Genomic DNA, 23369 nt, shown 5'->3' on the forward strand with positions numbered 1-23369 from the left:
ATGCAATCAAACATATATTTTTCCAGAAGGTTTGTGCTAGTCAGGTGAAGCTTTCTGCTAGTCATGAGACAGTTGTCACCATGAGAAATTTGAGTGCTTTTCTAGATATGAGGAGATAAAAGGATTTGGCTCATAAAATCAACTCCTGAAGATGTCTAACTATCTGAAGGCCTGTCCTGCTAGTTCTTCCCCTAGCACAGCGTGCTGCCTCTCCCGCTTTCCACCCTGAGCTCCTTTCAGAGGGTGCTGCAAACCAGCAGCTGCAGCAGCACATGATTTAATCCTTGTAGTGTTAGATGGCAAGTGCCCAGTTGTAGTTGACACCTGAGCCTCCATCCTTGGTGAGGGTGTACTAAAAGAGTGCCTTCAGTCCCACAGCCGGGTGGGTTTCACTTCTCCATGGTGAGACCGGGATGCTGAGAGGAGCTCCGTGCTGCCTCCAAGTGGTTGGCTTGTGCCTCCTCATTCAGCATTCTTAGTTCAGTACACCAGCTCCAGCTTCTCAGCGCATGTATTAGGCCAGACATAAGTGCGGTTTCGGACCATGAATTTTAAATCTTTATAACTAGGCTCCACATCTTTATTAATCAAAATACAAACCATCATAATCACATTTTTGCCAGTGAGAAATAAGTTTATTCCTGTAGTGTAAAATTCCATGCTTTGAGATTCAGCAAATCCTTGGAAAGCATTCTCTGCCTCCTGCTGGTTGTGGAAGGGTTTTCCCTGAAAAAAGTTGTCCGGGTGCTTGAGGAAGTGGTAATCGATTGGTGAGAGATCAGGTGAATGTGACAGATGAGGCAAAACTTTGTAGGCCAATTTGTTCAACTTTTGTGACGTTGGTTGTGCAGCATGCGGTTGGGCATTGTCCTGGAGAAGAACCGGGCCCGTCCTGGTGACCAGGGCCGGCTTCAGGCCTTGCAGCTGTCGGTGCATCTCACCAATTTGCCGAGCGTGCTTCTCAGATGTAATGGTTTCTCCGGGATTCAGAAAGCTATAGTGGAACAGACGGGCAGCAGACCACCAGTGACCATGACCTTTTTTTTGGTGCAAGTTTGGCTTTGGGACGTGCTTTGGAGCTTCTCAATCCAACCACTGAGCTGGTCATCACCGATTGTCATAGAAATTCCACTTTTTATCTCACGTCACAATCCAATCGAGAAATGGTTCGTTGTTGTTGTGTAGAATAAGAGAAGACGACACTTCAAAATGACAATTTTTTTAATTTGCTGTCAGCTCATGTGTGTGGGCTTCCCTGGTAGCTCAGATGGTAAAGCATCTGCCTACAATGTGGGAGACCCGGGTTCGATCCCTGGGTTGGGAAGATCCCCTGGGGAAGGAAATGGCAACCCTCTCCAGTATTCTTGCCTGGAAAATCCCATGGACTGAGGATCCTGGTAGGCTACAGTCCATGGGGTCGCAAAGAGGCAGACACGACTGAGCGACTTCACTTTCACTTTCATGTGTATTGAGCTTTGTCACCTTTCCAGTGTGCTTCAAATGCCCAATGACTGTAGAATGGTCAGCGTTGAATTCTTTGGCAGCTTCTCCTGTAGTTTTAAGAGGATCAGTTTTGGTGATCCTCTCAGTTGGTCACTGTCAGCTTCCGATGGCTGGCCACCGTGCTCCTCATCTTCCAGGTTCTCGTCGCCTTTGCAAAACTTCTTGAATCACACTGCACTGTATGTTCATTAGCAGTTCCTGGGCCAAATGCATTGTTGATGTTGTGAGTTGTCTCCACTGCTTTACAACCCATTTTGAATTTGAGTAAGAAAATCACTTGAATTGGGTTTTTGTCTCACATCATTTTCCTACTCTAAAATAAATATATGAAATAGCAAGTAATAAGTGCTTAGCAAAAAACCAAAGTGATAAGTGCCCATTAAAATGAGGTATAACATAACCACGTTTATTTAAGACTATATTCCAATATCAAACAGCAGAGTTCAGCCGTGTAAAATCACAAGTACTTTTGCACCAACTTATTATTTTCTGATTTTCTTTTTTTTTTTTTTTTTTTAGCATAATAGCAAAACTTAGAGTATTAATCCCTAGCACCTTGAGTGGTGTCTGGCATATAAAACTCTTAAATGATTCCAGTGTTAGCCTTTTCTCTAGAATTATTTAATGATTTTCAGAAGAAAAATATTAGATTGTTCAGTACATTTAGTAGGCTGTGACTGGAAAATTAGTGGAATGATTTTAGTATCATCTTAAATTGTGCCATTTGTGACAACACGGTTGGACCTACTATTAGTGAAATAGGTCACTTGTGGAATCTAAGAAACAAAACAAGCATAGCAAAAGAGAAAAGACTCATAGATACAGAAAACAAACTGGTCGTTGCCGGAGGGGATGAGGGTGGGGATGCATGGAATAGATACGGAGATGAAGAGGCATAAACTTCCAGTTATGTACAGCGTAAGAAATATTAGTCAGTGATGATGTCATAACTTTGTTGTGACAGATGATCACTGAACTTACCGTGATCACTTTGTAAGGTATAAAAATACCCCAGTTATAGTTCAATAAAAAAATAATGACAGTGTCTAACGAAACTGTGTAAACTGTTTAGCCCTGCTTACATTATTATATTCTTCTCATTGTACACAACCTAAACAATGTCCTGTAACTTCTTTTGGAACATAAATACACCTTAATTGTTCACAATAGATGCTGTGCTAACCATAATGAGTTTGAAAAGACAGAAATGCTTGTGTCTTCAGGGGGTTGCTTACAGTAAGTAAAGCAGTGCTTATACTATAGGCAAATTGTTCATTGGGGTATCTCTAGTTTGTGTGTCTGGAAAGGATTCTTCTCTCATTAATGGTACCTCTCCAGAATCTGAGTGTTAGCCTCTCATTTTCCAACACAGCATGCATCTTTTCAGATCACTCTCTGTGGTAACAACTCCAATGGTCATTCAGCTACACCAGGGCCCAGTGGCCCATCCACAGTTTTTCATCCTGCTTCATTCTCCCTGACCCTCTCATCTCTCCTTGTCTGGCTTAAATCTGTGGCCTGTCATTCTAATCAGCACGTTGCATATACCTTTCCCCGTTCTTCCTCTGTACCACCCTGGCAAAACCGACTCTCAGCTTACTAGCCGTCTGTTCCCGGGCAGCTCCCAGACCGTGACTAGAGGAAACATGAAACCACACCATCTTGTCTACTGAAAATTCACGTGAACAGGCGGTTAGCCCTTTATTTGGGCTTCCCTGGTGGCTCAGATAGTAAAGAATCTGCGTTGCTGGAGACCTGGGTTTGATCCCTGGGTTGGGAAGATCCCCTGGAAGATGGCATGGCAACCCACTCCAGTATTCTTGCCTGGAGAATCTTCATGGACTGAGGAGCCTAGCGGGCTACAGTCCATGGGGTTGCAAAGAGTCAGACAGGACTGGGCGACTAAGCTCAGCATAGCCTTTTATTCATTTACATCTTGAAGAATATATTACCTTGGTATCTAACTGCTGAAGTTTTTGCTTTATTAACTATTCAAGTTTATGATTGAAAGTATTTGGTCACTAGTTGTTTTGTATTAACTAACCTTAATCGTTTGTTTTGACCCTCTTTTTAAAAGCTTTCAAGCCTTGGATATTGAGGCCATGGCTATATAGAAGGAATGGCAGATAGTATGAAGCAAAAAACTTTTTATCGTGTAGATTCTGGATTCATTATTTGTTAGCATAGATTAAGTTTTCAGCCTTTGATTTTTATTTGGATATTTTAATTTCTTACCAGTTAAGGACCTGTTATTTATAACAGGCATCTGATTGGTTTCTACTTTCTTTATATTTCGGTGTTAACTTCTTGACCTATTTAAAAGACTCCTGAAATCTTTTGCTTCTGAAGATTTGGAATTAAATATATTTTTAAAAAATGACCAGGTTTTGTTAATTCCTCTCATTTTTATAGGTTCTTCAATTTAGTACAATGATTGACTACATAAAAATTCTCTTAAAAATTGCCATAATATGGCTTGAAAAATTATATTTACCTATAAAACTATTGAGAGTTAATACACTTTGTAGTTTAGACCAAGGACTCTTGATGTGCTGTTGCGGAGAGGGTGAGCTGGGGGTATTACGTGAAAAATCTCGATGGAGTGGGTCAAACCTTATGGGTGAGGAAAAAACCTTTTTCATTTTGCCGTTAGGTGCTGGCAGCCAAGAGGCAGCCGAAAATCATGCAGTGAACCAAGTAGAAAGTAGCCCCTCTCTTTATAGCAGAGAGCTTTATTTAATTTGTGAAATTGGACAATGAGAGTCTGGTGGGGTTTTTTTTTGGTACCATTTCTAATAATAAATATGGTTATTGTCCTGCCTAGTTGTCATGCTCCGTTGCTTAGTCATGTCTGACTCTTTGCGACCCCGTGGATTGTAGCCCACCAGGCTCCTCTGTCCATGGAATTTTCCAGGCAAGAATACTGGAGTGGGTTGCCATTTCCACTTCAGGGGATCTTCTCCATCTAGAGATTGAACCTGCATCGGCAGGAGGATTCTTTACCTTTGAGCCACCTGGGAAGCCCATACTGTTGTTGAAGTAAGGTTGAAATAAGATCTCCATGCATAGCATTAAGGTACTGCTTGGCTCAAACAGAATAGTAGTATATTTGTTTGGAAATCCCAGCATTTTGCAAGCACACGATAGCCACGTTGTAGTAATTTTTTCATTTGTTCAGTCACTAAGTTGTGTCCAACTCTTTGCAACCCCATGGACTGTAGCATGCTAGGCTTCCCTGTCCTTCAGTATCTCAGAGTTTGCTCAAACTCATGTCCATTGAGTCGTTGATGCTGTCAAATCATCTCATCCTCTGTTGCCTCCTCCTCCTCTTGCCCTCAATCTTTCCCAGCATCAGGGTCTTTTCCAATGAGTTGGCTCTTTGCATTGGGTGGCCAAAATATTGGAGTTTTAGCATCAGTCCTTGCAATGAATATTAAGGATTGATTTCCTTTAGGATTGACTGGTTTGATCTCCTTGATGTCCAAGGGACTCTCAAGAGTCTTCTCCAGAAATTTTTTCATTAATTTCAACAAATATTTGTTAAATGTTTGCTGTGTGCTAGCTTTTGTTATAAGCTCAGGGGATACTGCAAGAAACAGGACAGAAAACTCTTGCTCTGATGAAGCATACATTCTAACAGGGAGCAGACAGACAATAATTAACATAATGAATAAGAAATTAATGTATGTAAGAAGGTGGTAAGTTGTATGGAGTAGGGAAAGTGGGAAGTGCTAGTGTTTGGTGGTTGAGTTGCAGTTTTAAATTTGGTTGTCTAGACAGAACTTTGTTGAGAAGGTAATAATTGAGCAAAGATTCAATAGAGGTGAAGTTGTGTGCTAAGTCGCTCCAGTCGTGTCTGACTCTTTGCGATCCCATGGACTGTAGCCCACCAGGCTCCTCGTCCATGGGATTCTCTAGGCAAGAATACTGGAGTGAGTTGCCAAACCCCCTCCAGGCGATCTTCCCGACCCTGGGATTGAACCCGTGTCTCTTACATCTGCTGCATTGGCATGCGGGTTCTTTACCACTAGCACTACCTGGGCTGGGATGAAAAGTATTCTAGGCAGAGCGATGAACCCATGCATAATCCCTCACACATAGGGACCCATAAGGAGACTGTGTCTAGGATGAAATGAATGAGGAGGGAAATAGTGGGAGATACAGTCAGACTATTACCTAGGGACTTGTAGGTCATTGTAAAGAATAGAGGGTCACAAATACCTTTCATGTTATATTTTAAAATTAGACCTAATGAGGAAAAAGTTAACATTTGTTGAAGGTTAGGACCTTCCCCTGTTGTCCTGAGCTGCTTACTCCCATAGCCCTTGATTAGCATGCTCTGGCTTCTCTGTGATTGGAAATGTTGGCTGGCTTCCTCTCTTGGTCCCTTTGGCGGGGCTCCCTTCTGTGTTCCCTGTCAGGGAGGCCAAGGTTGAAGTGGGAAGGCCTGGAGTGGTTTGAGCAAAGAATCTAAATATAAGTTTCCTTATACAGTTGAAGAAGAGATTGGCTTCTTATTCACAGTTCTTTATGGAATCAGAGCAACCTGTACAGGTAGTCTTTTTATTACCATTTAATTTTTGGCTGCGCTTGGTCTTTGTTGGGGCACACAGGCTCTTTGTGGCTGCACAGTGACTTCTCTTGTTGCAGAGTATAGGCTCTAAGGCGTCTGGGTAGTTGTGGTACATGGGCTTCGTTGCTCCACGGCATGTGGGATCCTAGTTTCTGGACCAGGGATCAAACCCACGTCCCCTACAATGACACGCTGATCCTTAGCCACTGGACCACCAGGGAAGTCCCATGCAGTTAAGTCTTAAACTAAAGAATTTCATGGCCTTTTGAAGAAGTAGTGCTTTTGTTTTTGTTATTATTTGCTTGTTTTTTCCCTACCTCCAAGGACATATTTTAGGCATTTATAATGCCTGTTTTAGTTGAAATCTAATGTTTCACTGAAGAACTATGGACAGAGGTTCGTGACATTGTCCAGGAGGCAGTGGTAAGACCATCCCCAAGAAAAAGAAATGCAAAAAGGCAAAATGGTTGTCTGAGGAGGGCTTACAAATAGTTGGAAAAAGAAGAGAAGCTAAAGGCAAAGGAGAAAAGGAAAGATATATCCATCTGAATGCAGAATTCCAAAGAATAGCAAGGAGAGACAAGAAAGCCTTCAGTGATCAATGCAAAGAAATAGAGGAAAACAATAGAATGGGAAAGACTAGAGATCTCTTCAAGAAAATCAGAGATACCAAGGGAATAGTTCATGCAAAGATGGGCACAATAAAGGACAGAAATGGTATGGACCTAACAGAAGCAGAAGAGATTAAGAAGAGGTGGCAAGAATACACAGAGAACTATACAAAAAAATCTTCATAACCCAGATAACCATGATGATCTGATCACTCACCTAGAGCCAGACATCCTGGAATGCAAAGTCAGGTGGGCCTTAGGAAGCATCACTGGGAACAAAGCTAGTGGAGGTGATGGGATTCCAGTTGAGCTATTTCAAATCTTAAAAGATGATGCTGTGAAAGTGCTGCACTCAATATGCCAGCAAATTTGGAAAACTCAGCAGTGGCCACAGGACTGGAAAAGGTCTGTTTTCATTCCAATCCCAAAGAAAGGCAATGCCAAAGAATGCTCAGACTACCACACAATTGCACTCATCTCACAGGTTAGCAAAGTAATGCTCAAAATTCTCCAAGCGAGGCTTCAAGAGTATGTAAACCGAGAACTTCCAGATGTTCAAGCTGGATTTAGAAAAGGCAGAGGAACCAGAGATCAAATTGCCAACATCCGTTGGATCATAGAAAAAGCAAGAGAGTTCCAGAAAAACATCTACTTTTGCTTTATTAACTACGCCAAAGCCTTTGACTGTGTGGATCACAACAAACTGTGGATAATTCTTCAAGAGATGGGAATACCACCAGACTATTTTCCCTGCCTCCTGAGAAATCTGTGTGCAGGTCAAGAAGCAACAGTTAGAATCGAACATGGAACAATGGACTGGTTCCACATTGGGAAAGGAGTACGTCAAGATTGTATATTATCGCCCTGCTTATTTAATGTATATGCAGAGTTCAGTTCAGTCTCTCAGTCGTGTCTCTTTGCCACCCCATGAACCGCAGCACACCAGGCCTCCCTGTCCATCACCAGCTCCCGGAGTTTACCCAAACTCATGTCCATTGAGTTGGTGATGGTATCCAACCATCTCATCCTCTGTTGTCACCTTCTCCCCCTGCCCTCTATCTTTCCCAGCATCAGGGTCTTTTCAAATCAGTCAGCTCTTCACATCAGGTGGCCAACGTATTGGAGTTTCAGCTTCAACATCAGTCCTTCCAGTGAACACCCAGGACTGATCTCCTTTAGGATGGACTGGTTGGATCTCCTTGTTCTCCAAGGGACTCTCAAGAGTCTTCTCCAATACCACAGTTCAAAAGCATCAATTCTTTGGCGCTCAGCTTTCTTTATAGTCCAACTCTCACATCCATACATGACTACTGGAAAAATGCAGAGTACATCATGTGAAATGCTGGGCTGGATGACGCACAAGCTGGAATCAAGATTGCTGGGAGAGATACCAGTAAGCTCAGATGTGCAGAGCAGAAAGCAAAGAACTAAAGAACCTCTTAATGAAAAGGGAGAATGACAAAGTTGGCTTAAAACTCAGCTTTAACAAACAAAGATCATGGCATCTGGTCCCATCACTTCCTGGCAAATAGATGAGGAAACAGTGGAAACAGTGACAGACTTTATTTTCTTGGGCTCCAAAATCACTACAGATGGTGACTGCAGCCTTGAAATTAAAAGACGCTTCTTGGAAGAAAAGCTATTGATAGCTTACGGGGAATGGTGTCAAGATTCTTGATCTCCAAAGAAGATTTAGTTGCAGGACCAGGCTTGATCACTCAAGCGCTTTTGTGTAGCAGAATTTTATTAAAGTACAAAAAGGGGCAGAGAAACCTTCTGACAGAGACCTCAGAAGGGGATGGAGAGTGCCCCCCTTGCTAGTCTTAGCAAGGGAATTATATACTGTTTTAATTAGTTATTACAATAAATCAAAAGAATGTCTCAAGCTTGTAAAGATCTTACTAGACCCACAATTTACATTTTAAGATAACAGGATTAAGCCCGAAGGTTTTCAGGAAGGAGAAGCTGTCCTCAAGCAGGATACATTGTTGTTGTATAATCCTTAGTACAGAGTTTAAACTGAGTTGTTTGTTGTGTAATCATCAGTTCGAGGCTTAAAGAAAAAAGTTTCTTTCTTCTTAGTTTTATGTGACTAAGACTAAGAAATGTAGAGGGGGAAAAAAACATTTGTCCTTTCCTCTTCCTTGAGAATTCCAGACCCCTGTCTCCACTTCAGGACCACCAGACCCTTTTTTAATCCTTGGGGATCCTGGACTTCTTATCAACCTGCCTTAGGAATTGACTCTCTCACTATGACCAACCTAGATAGCATATTAAAAAGCAGAGACATTACTTTGCCAACAAAGGTCTGTCTAGTCAAGGCTATGGTTTTTCTAGTGGTCATGTATGAATGTGAGAGTTGGACTATAAAGAAAGCTGAGTACTGAAGAATTGATGCTTTTGAACTGTGATGTTGGAGGAGACTCTTGAGAATCCTTTGGACTGCAAGGAGATTCAACCAGTCCATCGTAAAGGAAATCAGTCCTGGGTGTTCACTGGAAGGATTGATGGTGAAGCGGAAACTCCAATACTTTGGCCATGCAAAGAACTGACTCACTGGAAAAGACCCTGACGCTGGGAAAGATAGAGGGCAGGAGGTGAAGGGGACGACAGGATGAGATGGTTGGATGGCATCACTGACTCAATAGACATGACCTTGAGCAAACTCTGGGTGTTGATGATGGACAGGGAGGCCTGGTGTGCTATAGTCCATGGGGTCGCAGAGTCAAGAGTTGGACAGGGCTGAGTGACTGGACTGAGTGACTGAGTAACTGAACTGAATGTTTCACCTAAATGTTTCTACTCAGTATTGTCTGCAACATTTTGTTGCAAAGTTACAAATTTGTAACTTTAATATTTTCATTTTTCTTAATGGCTCCATTCACTTTGCTTAGAGAAAATTTTCTTCCACTTCCAAATAAAGTGGATCTTTTTCTGTGCCTGTCTTTAACTTAAAAAAGTGCTGCACCTGACCTGGCAGCACTTTGATTGGTGTCTGACTCTCCTTTTGTGCAGTGGTCGTTTCCCATTGGTGTTACTGTTGTGGGATTTTTTTGATTGTTTGGGTACTGGTGGTTTCTTCTGTTTTTCAAGGTTTTGAATTGACATGTGGTTAAAGAACTAATAGTTCTTGGTTGGCAGATAGTTAAGAAATTGAACCATTTGCTGTCTTCTGGGCTTATGGCATAAAATTGTACAAAACAGCTTAATTTTTGAATTGGAGCTTACTGATGCTGATTTGCTTTGTCCTGGTTTGGGGGAGGCATGATAATTTTTTAAAAAATTATTTTACACTATAGAAGTTAGTAATGTATGTGTAGTATTGCTTTGTAGATTTCTTCTGTTTGTACATGACTTAAATAGTGTCTCTCTGCTCTCATGCTCAGTGAGACGATTTTATATGTGCAGTGGGCTCTTTACAAACAGTTCCTGAGGGGGCTGTGTGAAGCCTCCATGAAGACCCGCTATTACAGGAAGCTTAGGAAAACACTGCTGTTCAGTGCCCTGTTGTTCGTAAGGCATTGTAAGGAGACAGAAAGTGGGATTATTTGAACTCTTTCAGTTGTAAATTTGAAATGAAACTGTTGACTCTAGAGTGGGCATTAGGGCAGGTTTAATCTTTGATTGGAAGGTAAAACTTTAAGTTGCTTATTTATAATAACAGATTTTAATATCCTTGGATTAAAAGATGTAGTCTTATAATTTTATAATTAGAAGGGACCTTAGATGTGCTGTCATGACATGTGTAGTACTTACGTTTTATTTATGAAAAGTTAGAACCTCGAAAATATGAGCAAAGTGAAAGTGGTCCAGATCAAAGGTGAAGTAGGTATCCATTAACCTGGGCTGATGAATAAGTCAACTGTTTTGCTGCTGTTGGTTTTCTCAGTACTAACACAACTGGTCTGTGGTTTTAATTGTTGAATTCCTTTATTTTTTTTATTCAGTGCTATCCCTATATCTTACATTTGACTCTTCGTTAATGACATACATGGGGTCTTAAGTAAATTGTTTAGAATTGCTACTTGGTAGTTTGGAAAACAGTGAATGTAAAGTTGGTATTTGATTTTTTCAGTGTCTAAAGTGTCTAACATATTTATCCTTCTCTTTTAGGAAATTGAAAATGGCCCTTCAGCAATGCTAGGTCTATAATGGGAAGTGTCACAGTTCGATATTTCTGTTATGGATGCCTTTTTACATCTGCAGCCTGGACACTTTTGCTTTTTATTTATTTCAACTTCAGTGAAGTGACTCAGCCACTTAAGAATGTGCCCATCAAGGGGTCTGGGCCCCATGGACCATTCCCCAAAAAATTTTATCCCCGTTTCACTAGAGGCCCAAGTCAAGTATTAGAATCACAGTTCAAAGCAAACAAAATTGATGATGTGATAGATAATCACGTTGAAGATCCAGAAAGAGGCAATGTGAAATTCTCTTCTGAATTGGGTAAGTGTACCTGATTTTTGCTAGCAATGTGTCAAAGTATTTCATCGTTGGAAGTTCAAATATTCTTTAAATCGTGTATTGTTCAGAGGACTAGACATGTGACTTTATTCTGTACTGATATATTTTGTTCTTGAACTAGCTGGGGTCCTGTGATTTTTGCAGACACAGTAGGGTGTTATATTCTACTTTGTTCAGTTCTGACTTCAGTATTTTATGAAGACTTTGGAGAAACTATGAGGTCCAGAATTGGGGGGAGGGGGTGGGGTGGCAGGAGGGGAGAGGGCAGAAAGGAAGAAAAATTAAGTGGTTGGAAAGAAAATGGAAGATTTTATGCAGGAAGATTTTAATTGCTAGCATTATTTAATAAGGGAAAGCAGTGGTTGAAAAGTGACTATTTTAACATATTTTGAAAGGCAGAGTTAATTAAGACAGGACATAAACCATTGGGTTTAGAAATAAATTGAGACTACTTATATCTAAAAAGATTTCTACTTACAAGAATTATTAAGGTGCTGGAATATATTTGTTAAATATAGGAGTTTTTTTATTCTTAAAAAATTATATTCTGTTCAGTTTGGAAGCAAGACTGAATACTGCAGTTATAGAGTCCTGGTTTCAGCAGATTTTATTTTAAGGGCTATATGAGCCATTTTGGTTGTCTTTAAAACTTAAGAACTTTGATCTTCATTGAAGAATCAAATAATAAGTAATTTAAGAGTAAAAGCATATAGTGAGAGATTCTGAGAGATTGAAAGAGCCACAGAATATAAAGGAAATGTAAAAACAGATTTCATAGTTTCAATGAATAAAATCAGTTTCTAGAATTTAATCATTTCCTAATACAGGAGGTCAGAAGTATTGAAAATTTTATGAGGGAAAAGGAAGCTTTTACTTTAGTTTTCATTAAATATACCTTCTATTCATTTTCAAAGAACCATTGGGACCTTTTTAAAAGCATTAATGGAAATTCTTCTCTAATTTTTTGTTTATAGTAATTTTTATAAAATTTTTATAAAGTTGTAACATTGGGTTTGCCATTTTTAATGGACTTTGCCTTTGAATGAAGTAGTGAGAGAATTGTAGATATTTGAAGTGACAAACTCAAATTACCCATCTGAAACACTAAATTCTTTATAAAAGATCCTAAAGATCACCAAAAAATTATAGCTAATAAATGAATTCAGCAAAGTCGCAGGGTACAAGATACACACACAAAAACCAGTTGTATTTCTGGACATTAGTGATGAACAGTCCAAAAGTAAAATTAAGAGAACAATCCCATTTACAGTGGAATCAGAAAGAATAAAGTACTTAAGAATAAGTCTAGCCAAGGAGTTGTGCTGCAGAGCAGAAGTGAAAGAAATAAAAATGGACCTAAACAAACAGGAAGTGTCCTAGGTTCATGGATAGAATGCTTAATGCTGGTAAAACGTCAGTACCACCCAGAGCAACTCACATTGAATGTAAACCGTGTCAAAATCCCAGTGGCCTTTGTTGAAAAGATGGAAAAGCTGAGTCTAAAGTTGATAAGGAATTGCAGGGTGCTCTGAAGCCTTGAAAAAGAACAAAGTTGGAGAACACGCACTTCTCTATTTCAAAGCTTCCTGACGGTGTGATACTGGCGTAAGGACAGACACGTAGATCGGAGGATAGACCGAGAATCCACAAATACACCCTGCAATATCTGTGGTCAAGTAGCATCTATGGTAATGCTTAAGAACAAGTAACATGTGTGGTCAGTTGGTTTTCAGAAAGGGGTGCTAAGAGCACTTAATATGCAAAGATGGTCTTTTCAGCAAATGGTACTGGGCCAATTAGATACCCCCATGCAAAGGAATGAAGTTGAACCCTTACCTCATATTGTATTAAACTAACTCAGAATGGATCAAAGACCATAAAACCCTTAGAAGAAATCTTCAGAATATATCAAATAATAAATTGGGAAAACACTGCATTCTGTATTTCATCCCCTCACACCTGTGTATCTGTAAAACAATCAGCATTCTTAAAAACAAAAGTCTACTCAACTTTAATTTTTTTCTGTTATTATTTGCCCATGCCAAAAAAAAAAAAAAAGTGGCAGTGAAAGTGCTCAGTCCTAACCCCTGGACCACCAGGGAACTCTCTTACTTGACTTTTAAAATCCGATGTTTTCCTGAGTATCTGGCCGTGAAATCTTTTTTTCTTTTTAACCTCTACTAACGTCCAGTGAAATTAGTTTTCCATGGCTCGACTTCAGGAAATGCTATTTCAGGGGAGTCATTCTGTGAGGAGAGGCTAAATGTTTGATGTGGGAAAGAGAAAGCAAAAGGAAGCTTACTGTTCCAGGTAAAGGGGAGATTTCTGACTGTGAGAGCAAAGGTGTTAAATAACGGTGATTTTGATCAGCTCTGTGGTGGACTTTCTTGGCTGTGAAGTTGATTAAAGTCTGGAACTGAAGATTTTTTACAGAAAGGTTTATCAATGGTCTAATTTTCTAGGGGAGGAGTCCATATAAAAACTTGGGGTAAAAAAATTTTTCTAGAAAACATAACCAAAAAAACCGCTTGCCCAGTTAATTGGGGCCTGTTGAGATCCATATGGGGTTCTGTAATCTGTTGTCTTTATGGTATAAATCATCATTAAGTCTCTTTTTTCCTTAGTCATAGGTAAGTTTTTTTTTTTCTTTCTTGAAAATATTCTTAAATTATGGCTAATGAGCCATAATTTAGGGTTAAGGTATACTTGCTTTTTGAGCTAAACCGAGGAAAATTTGATTTAAACCTCAATTTAGTTTTTTTGAAAATGGAGACAAACTAGGTTTGAGAAACATGGCTATTACCTATTTATAAGAAGTTAAACCCAAGATTTTCTTTAAATTTCGTTATTCATTTACTTTTTCTGGCTGCACTGTTGCTTGCTTGGGCTTTCTCTAGTTGTGGCGAGCAGGGGCTGCTCTTGGTTGTGTTTCGTGGGCGTCTGACTGCGATGGCTTCTCTTGTTGGGGAGCACAGGCCCGAGGCACCTGGGCTTCAGTACCTGCAGCACGTGTGCTTTGTAGTTGGGGCTCGCGAGCTCTAGAGTGCACGCTCAGTGCTTTGATGCAGAGGCTTAGTTGCTCTGTGGCATGTGGGATCTTCTGGGACCAGGGGTTGGACCCGTGTCGCCTGCATTGGCAGGCAGATTCTTATCCACCGCACCACCAGGGAAGTCCTGAAGATTTTCTTAAGATCATAACAGGAATTGTAGCATTCTTTTCCAGATTTAATGCATTGACCATGACTTCATTCTTTTGCAGGTATGATTTTTAATGAACGCGATCAGGAGTTGAGAGACTTGGGGTATCAGAAACATGCCTTCAATATGCTTATTAGTAACCGCTTGGGCTACCACAGAGACGTGCCAGATACGAGGAATGCGGCGTACGTTCCTTCCTAGTTTCTGCTTGCATTTTAATAGCAGTGCTTTCAGTGCTGGTATACTCAGTCACGGGGGTGGTGTTCATAATCTGTAGTTCGGCTGCAGTTTTCAGTATCATTCGGGATACTAGAAAATTTAAGACAGATTTGTTTCCACTCTTATTATGCTTGAAGCCACATGGTCTGAGATTGTACTGACAGTTCTAGAACTTGCTGTGTTTCTTTTGAAATTTAAAATCATGGGAAAAAGGAGGGAGGTACTGATTGCATATAATTAAGTAACCTGAGCATATGTTTACTTTAAATGTTAGTTTATTGGATTCATAACAAAAAGAAATTCACATCAGTGAAGAATTCCACTCGTGATCTCACTTTTCTGTTTTCATTCTTTTTGTCTTTTCAAAGGCTTTTCTTTCATATGTCAATCAATCATTCACTCTACAGATCTATTTCAGCACCTTCTGTTTGCTGGATATTCTGTTAGGCCCTGGAAATAAAATAAGACATAGCCCCTCGGTTCACAGGGCTTCGTATCCGTCAGGGGAGGTTGATAAGGAAGTGAGTAGTTACAGTAGCACAAGAACGAAGGCTGTGATAGGACGGGTGAGGTGGGGCCCCCACATCAGTGACCAGGGGAGGCGTCCGAGAGCGGGAGGACCGAGCAGCGCCGTGCTGCACGGAAGGTAGTCCCCTGAGTGGGAGCAGGTTGAGGCGGGAGATGTCCTGTCTGTCACGGGACTGAGACAGTTCTGTTTGCCTGTAGTGAAAGAATGGCAAGAGGCTGAAAGTAGGCAGGGCCCAGACATTGTAAGGCATTGTATGCCATGCAGAAAAACATGGAATTCCAGATTTTATTTTTTGAGTCAGTGGTGTTTTTTTTTTTTTTTTTTTTCTATTGTGGACACTTAAAGCCCCCTAACCTTCTTTAAATCAAAGAGTTGCTTACATGGAAGCTCGTCCATTATCCTGATGTATGTCATAGTTTACTCAAATCTTTTTATATGATTGAGCAAAAATTAAAATTTTCAAATACAGACATCCATATTTCCTTTTGAAACTTCATTGAGAAGAAACTGAATATCAGCTGTCAAGTGCTTCATTAAAAACTTGCAGTGAGTTCAGTAAAAACACATTTTTGTGTAACCTCTACCAAAGAAGAAAAAATTCAAAGTTTTAAAAACTTGAAGTGACTTAAAAATAAGCAGAGTAGCAGAAAATGGAGGGAGAAATTATTAACAATTATAAAACTCTTGAATAAGAAACCACATTGTTTCCTTAACCGCTTTAAAAAAAAAATGTTAATGATGTAAAGAAGAGGTTCAACAAGGGAGCAGTTAATGTTTAGTGAATAACAACAACACATTTGGGCTTTTTGAAATGTCAGGATTTTCTGATACTTATCTTACAGATGTAAAGACAAGTCTTACCCGGCGGATCTGCCAGTTGCTAGTGTTGTTATCTGTTTCTACAATGAAGCTTTGTCTGCCTTGCTGCGGACGGTGCACAGTGTCCTGGACCGCACGCCCGCCCGGCTTCTTCATGAAGTCATCCTCGTGGACGATGACAGTGACTTCGGTGAGGAATGCTGTAACTGGCAGTATGGGACCTCTGCTTTGTCTCACTACAGTAATGACCTCTGGCCATGCAGTCCCTGAAAGACAGGAGGGCCCTCATGCATGCAGTTGTAACAGAGCCAACCACAGTTACACCCCCGACTCTAGGGTAATTTCAAAGAAACTGCATTAACTGTGTAATCTGTTTTCAAACTGTACTATCCAAATTAGGCTCTTGAAATTTTCCCCTTGGCTTACCTTTTTAAAAAATATTTTTATTTTGAAATAATCATAGATTGGCAGTGAGTTACAAAGAGGTCCTGTGTACCCCTTCACCCAGTTTCCTCCATTGGTTACATTCTACATCCAATAATAACACAGTATTGAAAGCCAGGGGGCTTCCGTGGTGGCTCAGAGGTTAAAGCGTCTGCCTGCAATGCGGGAGACCTGGGTTCGATCCCTGGGTCGGGAAGATCCCTTGGAGAAGGAAATGGCAACCCACTCCAGTATTCTTGCCTGGAGAACCCCATGGACGGAGGAGCCTGATGGGCTACAGTCCATGGGGTCACAAAGAGTCGGACACAACTGAGCGACTTCACTCACTCACTCACTCATTGAAAGCCAGAATTTAACATTGATACCACGCGTGTGTACAGTTATTTGCCATTTTATCCTGTGAGTATATTTCTGTAACCACCACTGTAATCAAGGTACAGACAGGACTACTCCATCACCCTGAAGATCTCCTACCTGCTACCGCTCTGTATTCACACACACCTTTCTCCCCACACATCCTTAATTCCTGGCAACCCTCGTCTCTGTGATTTTGTTTCCATCTTTGTGGTATTGTCATGGGGTTGTTATATAAACAGAATCACGCAGTATGTGACCTTTTAGGATTAGCTTTCACTTGATGTAATGCTTTGGCTTAGGTTTATCTTGTCAGTCTGTTACATCAGCTGCCTCCAGATAAAGTGGATGGCATTGTGATGGCTCTGAGATGGTCTCTGAATGCTGGTATTCTATCCTTTAGTACATACTTCTTACCTTTAATTCAGCATAGACTCTTCCTAAGAGTGATTTTGTGTACAGAGCAGGATGGAGGGCAGTCCTCAACCCTGTAAGAGAGGTGGTATTCTGGTTTTGCAGAGGAGGAAATAGTAATTTTCTCAAGCTGTTACCTGGGAGAGTTGAAATTAGACCCAAGGGATCCACCTGCCCGTGCAGGAGACTCAGGTTCTATCCCTGGGTCAGGAAGGTCCTCTGGGAAAGGGAATGGCAGCCCACTTCAGTATTCTTGCCTGGAAAATCCCACGGACAGAGGAGCCTGGTAAGCTACAGTCTATGGGACTGCAAAAGAACTGAACACGACTGAGTGACTAAACCACCACCATTCAAGCTTTCTGCTCTTTTCACTAACAGTAAGCTGCAGAAATACACTGGTAAGTTATATGCCAGTTATATGTCTTTTCACAACTTTTATTAAGCATTCCTTATATATCAATAACAGAACTGGTATGCCAGTATACTTAAGTATACAAAATGAGGAAATGTACGTTGAGACCAACAAGAGCAAAATTCTCAAACCTTGGTAAACATTGAAACCTCATAGGAGAAACAGGGAAAAATTAATTTTAAAAATAAATGATTTAAAAAAAAACCTAAGAATTTGAGTCTGGACCAAGTAGAAGATTGGCTAAGTAATATAATTCTAGAATTTATTGGTGTTGAATTTATTTTTTTAAGTCAGCCTGTGATTTGTTTTTCATTCTGTGGGTATTTTTTTCTAAAAGAGAAAATTCATGATCAGTTACAGTGGTTTATATGCTAACTATGGAAAGAATTACTTATTAGATCTTGTATGATCTCTGAAGTTATGAAATTTAAAGGTAAATGAGCTAGAATTTATAAAAAATAGTGCCCATGGAAAATGCTAAATTATAAATTAGTATAAGAATATATTTACTGCTGCTATTATATAATTTTTGGTAGGGCAAACAAGTTATTTCTCAACTATTCTGAAATGGAGTAGGACTTAAATTACTTTGAAAAAAGGCATTTACATATCAGTTTCTTCTTTAAGTCTGATTTGTATGTAGTCAGCTGAACATTCATATACTCAAAATACTCATTTCAAACATTCTTTATGCAAAGCGTTGAGTTAGTTGCTATGGAAATACAAAAAGTCTGTAAGTTAAGTAACTACTCCTTTAGGCTAGTATTCCAACTCTTATCCCTCATTTTCTTCCTTTTTCTTCCTTTCAGGATAAGCTATGCTCTCCTTTTAAAATAAAGCAGAAGATTCTGTAATATTTACTTGAATATTTGTTGTTGCAAGCACCAGATACAGCTCTAGAGTATCTAAAATACCTGTGCATGTGTCTCATGTGGTTTGAACAATCTTCAATTTTCAGATGATTTGAAAGGAGAACTAGATGAATACATACAAAAATACCTCCCTGGAAAAATCAAAGTGATAAGAAATCCAAAGCGCGAGGGCTTGATTCGAGGAAGAATGATTGGAGCGGCCCACGCCACAGGTAGGACTTTCCTTGGCTCTTCTTGAGTGGTGAGAGCTCTGTTCTCCTGCCCTCCTGATTCTGCATCGGTCAGTGACAAGTGGAGTCTTAGTGGGCACTGGCAGCAGGAGAGATGAGGCTTGTGCTGTTTTGGAAAGGCCTTTCCCTAACGGAGCCCGTTGTCCCAAAGCCCAGGCCCCAGGAAGGCGAGCTCTGGAGTCCTCACTGGTCGGCTTCTCTGATTCTCTTCAGCTACACTGCATCAGTTCAGATTTCTGTTTATCTCTATGGAAGGCTGGTGCTGGTAATTTTCATTTATGATCTGGATAAAAGCTTTTCCTTTTTAAAATACATTTATTTAAGTTAAATGAATATGTTTAAAAATAGTAGGTGTCTAATATTTCATGTAGTACCTGGAAATATGCACCCCCCCCCAAAAAAAAAAAAAAATCATAAAGATGACTTTAGAATTCTGAAACTTTGGTGGGGCATCCCCTTGTAGTGAGAAAATCTACCTTCCCATACACTGCCCTCCTCAGGATGAGCAGTCCTGGGCTTCACGGTGGCTGGCACTGCTGTCTGCCACCACCCCTCCTGTACACCCCCTGTCCCATTTGCGGGGTTTATTTGTGACTTCATTTGTACAGTCTTCCTTCTTCCCTCCTTTCTCTCACACCTGCAGCGAGCAGAAGCAGTTAACAAAACATGAGGCGCAGCTCCGCTCCATCCAGTCCACAGTCACATGCAGGCTGAATTCAAGGCTTATGATTTTTCTTCTGTAGAGTTCTAGTCAAATAAAGACTCTGTGACTTGGCTGTTTTGACTTACAGAAGGCATGAGATAGGAAACTGGCATGTTTGTGGGGTACGGCAAGATCGTGTCACAGAACACTGTACTTTCCCAGTACATTGTTACTGCAAGCTTTTCTTTTTCAGGCAACAGTAGTCATCTAGTTTTTTCCTTTATGTTGTGTTGGTCCTTGTTCAAATATAGTTTGGGATCTGTCAAAAAAAAAAAAAAAAGTTTTGGGGAAATCGGTCTCAGGTTCAGGGTCACCATGTATTATCTTCCTTCATTTAGTTAAACTGACTTTAATAGATAAAGTAATGTTTTTCGAATTAAGAAAAGCTATTAAATTTTCTCCTCAAAGGAACCTTGATAAGAGGTTGAACAGTTTGCCTTTCTGTATTAAATGACGTCTGGTGACCTTGTGAAGGTCGTTCACAGGTGCTGAAGGACACCGCCAAGTCACCGTCATAGTGGAGGACTTTCTTGCCGGAGGTTCTGCTGCTGTTAATTGAAATAGGATGCATCGGTTGCTTTATGAAATCCATGTAAAATCTATATCAATACATTTATTTCATGGATTAAAGCTTTGGAATAATAATAATGCTGTCTGATGATGAGATTCTGAGTTTTTCAGGTGTTCAGGGATAACCATTAAGTTATCAAAGAAACCCTCACTCCTGTTCTTGTTTATCAAGCAGAGTTAGAAATGCATGAGAAAATCTTCACGGTTTTTATTTTATTGACAAGAAGAAAAGTGTATCCTGTGGCCATGAGACTGAGGGAATTAGGAAAGGTGGGAAATGGAGGGCGAGATGGTCACGTGGCTGTCGAGTGGTGGATCCATGGGAGCAGGGAGCCGTGCAGCAATGTGATGAGCCGGCTGCATGCCCCTCACTCCTGAGAGTCCTGTTGTCGAAATAATCGGTAACGGGTCATGTCTATGAGTCACCAGTGAAAGTGAGCTACGTTCTCCAGCCTTGGTTTGCTGAAGCAGGGACATGTTACGTAGTAAATTTACAAATATATCCATTACAGTAATTGTAATAAGAAAACACACAGCTGACCACTCCTATTGCACTGCTCCATATCTGGCTGTCAGAGAACTGGGTTGTTTCCGTCAGACTCAGAGTCTTTTTTTTTTTTTTTTTTTACTGAGGAGACTATGAATTGTCTGTAACTTTCTTCAAGACTTGGTTTATGGTCTGTGTATGTTCTTCAGCCGTGGCAGCACCCTGGAAGCAGGATTTCCCGGCTGACTGACTCCCAGGACCGATTTGATAGCTGGAGCTGGAAGGGTGGCGGCGGTGCCCATTCTTGAATTGCGAGTGGCATTGCCCTCAGGGCCTCTGTGGTTTCCTCCACAGGAGAAGTCCTGGTGTTCCTGGACAGCCACTGCGAGGTGAACGTGCTGTGGCTGCAGCCCTTGCTGGCCGCCATCCGGGAGGACCGGCGGACGGTGGTGTGCCCGGTGATCGACATCATCAGCGCCGATACACTGGCCTACAGCTCGTCCCCTGTGGTGCGGGGGGGCTTCAACTGGGGGCTGCACTTCAAGTGGGATCTCGTCCCGCTCTCCGAGCTCGGGGGACCGGAGGGAGCGACTGCACCAATAAGGTAAGCCTTCTCCTGTCTGTTGGAAAAACTCCCCGAAGAGAAAACATGCTCAAAGATAATTCCTTTCTCTGCAAAAAGCACAAGTGTTGGCTTGTTTGTCCATGACAGATTTTTGAGTGCTTGCTGAATTTTATGTACTCTGCCAAGACCTAAGGAAAGATTTAGGGATAAGAAATTGTCCATGCTCTCAGGATTTATATCTCAGTGAGAAAGGCAGGAGAAGTCAAAAGTATCCTGGGATAATTGTTGCATAGGACAGCCGGGAAGGACCCCCTGTGTTGTGTTGTTTTTATCAGACCCCATGGTTACTGCGTTGTCGTTAACGTTTCCAGTTCTTTGCTAGTGTGAGTGGTGCTGTGGAGAACATTTAATACATAACTACAATTAGGATATTAGGATGGGTTCCTACCAGCAGTGCACAAAGCCGTGGTGGTGGTTTAGTCACTAAATCGTGTCCAACCCTTGTGACCCCATGGACTGTAGCCCGCCAGGCTCCTCTGTCCATGGAGATTTCCCAGGCAAGGATACTGGAGTGAGTGCCACTCCCTTCTCCAGGGGTTCTTCCCGACCCAGAGATTGAACCCGGGTCTCCTGCATTGCAGGCAGATTCTTTACTGGCTGAGCTACAAGGGGAGCACCACACCAAGTCATAGTATGTGAACTATTTTCAGTTTTCATCCATATTCTCGAATATTATAAATCTGCTCTTATAAAAAAAAAATCTGCTCTTATGTCTTATTTCTCCTTATTTTTGTTGCTCCTAAATTTCTCATGTCAATCTCATGTTTATCTGTATTTATACTTTTTCAAGTTCTTGGGTCTGTTCTTAGACTTTTTTTTGTAAAAAAAAAAAAAAAAAATAGCACATGTAAAAAAGTACACATCTGTGGGAGTGTATATATATGCATACAATTTAATAAATGGTTGTAATGTGAGCACCTGTGAAACGAGCACCCAGGTGAAGAAATAGCACCCACATGCCCTTTGTGCCTCCTCCCGGTCGCCGCGCAGGCCTCGTGCCTAGAGGTGTCACTGCGCTGACCCTCACTGCTCCCTTGCTCTCCTGGAGTCGTACCGCCTGTGTGTGACTAGACAGGGTGGTTTAGCCCAGTTTTCTCTGCTCTCAGACTTCATGAAAATGAGGCTGTGACTCATCTTGCTTTTAGTCACATTGCTTTAAAAGCCTCTGTGCTGCATTACACAGTTGTAGTTGAATCATTTTTATTGCTTTTTATAATTATTAACATATCATAACATTTATCCAGTTACTGTTGGTGGGGCAGTTGGGTTGTTTTCAATTGGTTTTTATTTTGTCACCTTATACACAGTAGTACTGTTGTCAGCATTCTTCTTAATGTTTTTTAATTGGAGGAAAATTGCTTTCCAATGTTGTGTTGGTTTCTGCCATACAACAACGCAGATCAGCCATAATTATACACATATACTCCCTCCCCTCTCCCCATCCCACCCCTCTATGTCATCAGAGTGCCAGGCTGAGCTCGCTGTGTTATGTGGCAGCTTCTCACCAGCTGTCCGTTTTACACGTGATGGAGTGTATGTGTTGACGCTACTTTCTCCGCTCGTTCCACGCTCTCCTTCCCCCGCTATATCTACAAGTCCGTTCTCTACATCTGCATCTCCAGTTCCTTTCCTGCCAATGGGTTCATCAATACTGTTTTTCTCGATTCTAAGTCATGTCCAACTCTTTGTGACCCCATGGACTGCATCACAATAGGCTCCTCTGTCCTCCACTATATAGATAAATATATGTGTGTTAATATACAGTATTTTTCTGATTTACTTCACTCTGTGTAACAGGCTCCAGGTTCATCCACCTCACTAGAACTGACTCAAATCTGTTCTCTTTATGGCTGAGTGATAGTCCACTGTATATACGAACCACATCTTCTTCATCCATTTGTCCACCTGTAGATGGACATCTAGGCTGCTTCCATGTCCTGGCTATTGTAGATCGTGCTGGAGTGAACATTGGGGTACATGTGTCTTTTCGAGTTGTAGCTTTCTCAGGGTATATGCCCAGTAATGGGATTGCTGGGTCATATGGTAGATTTATTCCTAGTTTTTTAAGGAATCTCCATACCGTTCTCCACAATGGCTGTATCAGTTTACATTCCTGCCAACAGTGTAGGATGATTCCCTTTTCTCAACACTCTCCAGCATTTGTTTGTAGATTTTTGGATGATGGCCATTCTGACTGGTGTGAACTGATACTCATTACAGTTTTGATTTGCATTTCTCTAATAATTAGTGATGTTGAGCATCTTTTCATGTGTTTATTGGCCATCTGTATGTCTTTGGAGAAATGTCTGTTTAGGTCTTCTGCCCATTATTTGATTGGGCTG

At 41.0% G+C, this 23369-nt stretch overlaps 1 protein-coding gene and 1 pseudogene across 2 annotated transcripts in view; one reads left to right on the top strand and one right to left on the bottom strand.

Moving 5' to 3' along the window:
• GALNT11 (polypeptide N-acetylgalactosaminyltransferase 11) overlaps positions 1-23369 on the top strand; it is a 64901-nt gene that overhangs the window by 16522 nt on the left and 25010 nt on the right. For both annotated transcript variants that reach the window (XR_009696786.1, XM_061166179.1), the window contains exons 2-6: positions 10801-11133; positions 14411-14534; positions 15940-16106; positions 18499-18624; positions 20757-21006. Coding sequence is in view for 1 of the 2 variants with exons in the window: in XM_061166179.1 (XP_061022162.1) it covers positions 10839-11133; positions 14411-14534; positions 15940-16106; positions 18499-18624; positions 20757-21006 (962 nt within the window). In the remaining variant the exon portion in view is untranslated. The remainder of the gene's footprint in view (positions 1-10800; positions 11134-14410; positions 14535-15939; positions 16107-18498; positions 18625-20756; positions 21007-23369) is intronic.
• LOC133072965 (histone-lysine N-methyltransferase SETMAR-like) lies at positions 584-1227 on the bottom strand (annotated as a pseudogene).

This window comes from Dama dama, chromosome 18 (assembly GCF_033118175.1).
Source record: "Dama dama isolate Ldn47 chromosome 18, ASM3311817v1, whole genome shotgun sequence".
Taxonomy (NCBI): Eukaryota; Metazoa; Chordata; class Mammalia; order Artiodactyla; family Cervidae; genus Dama; species Dama dama.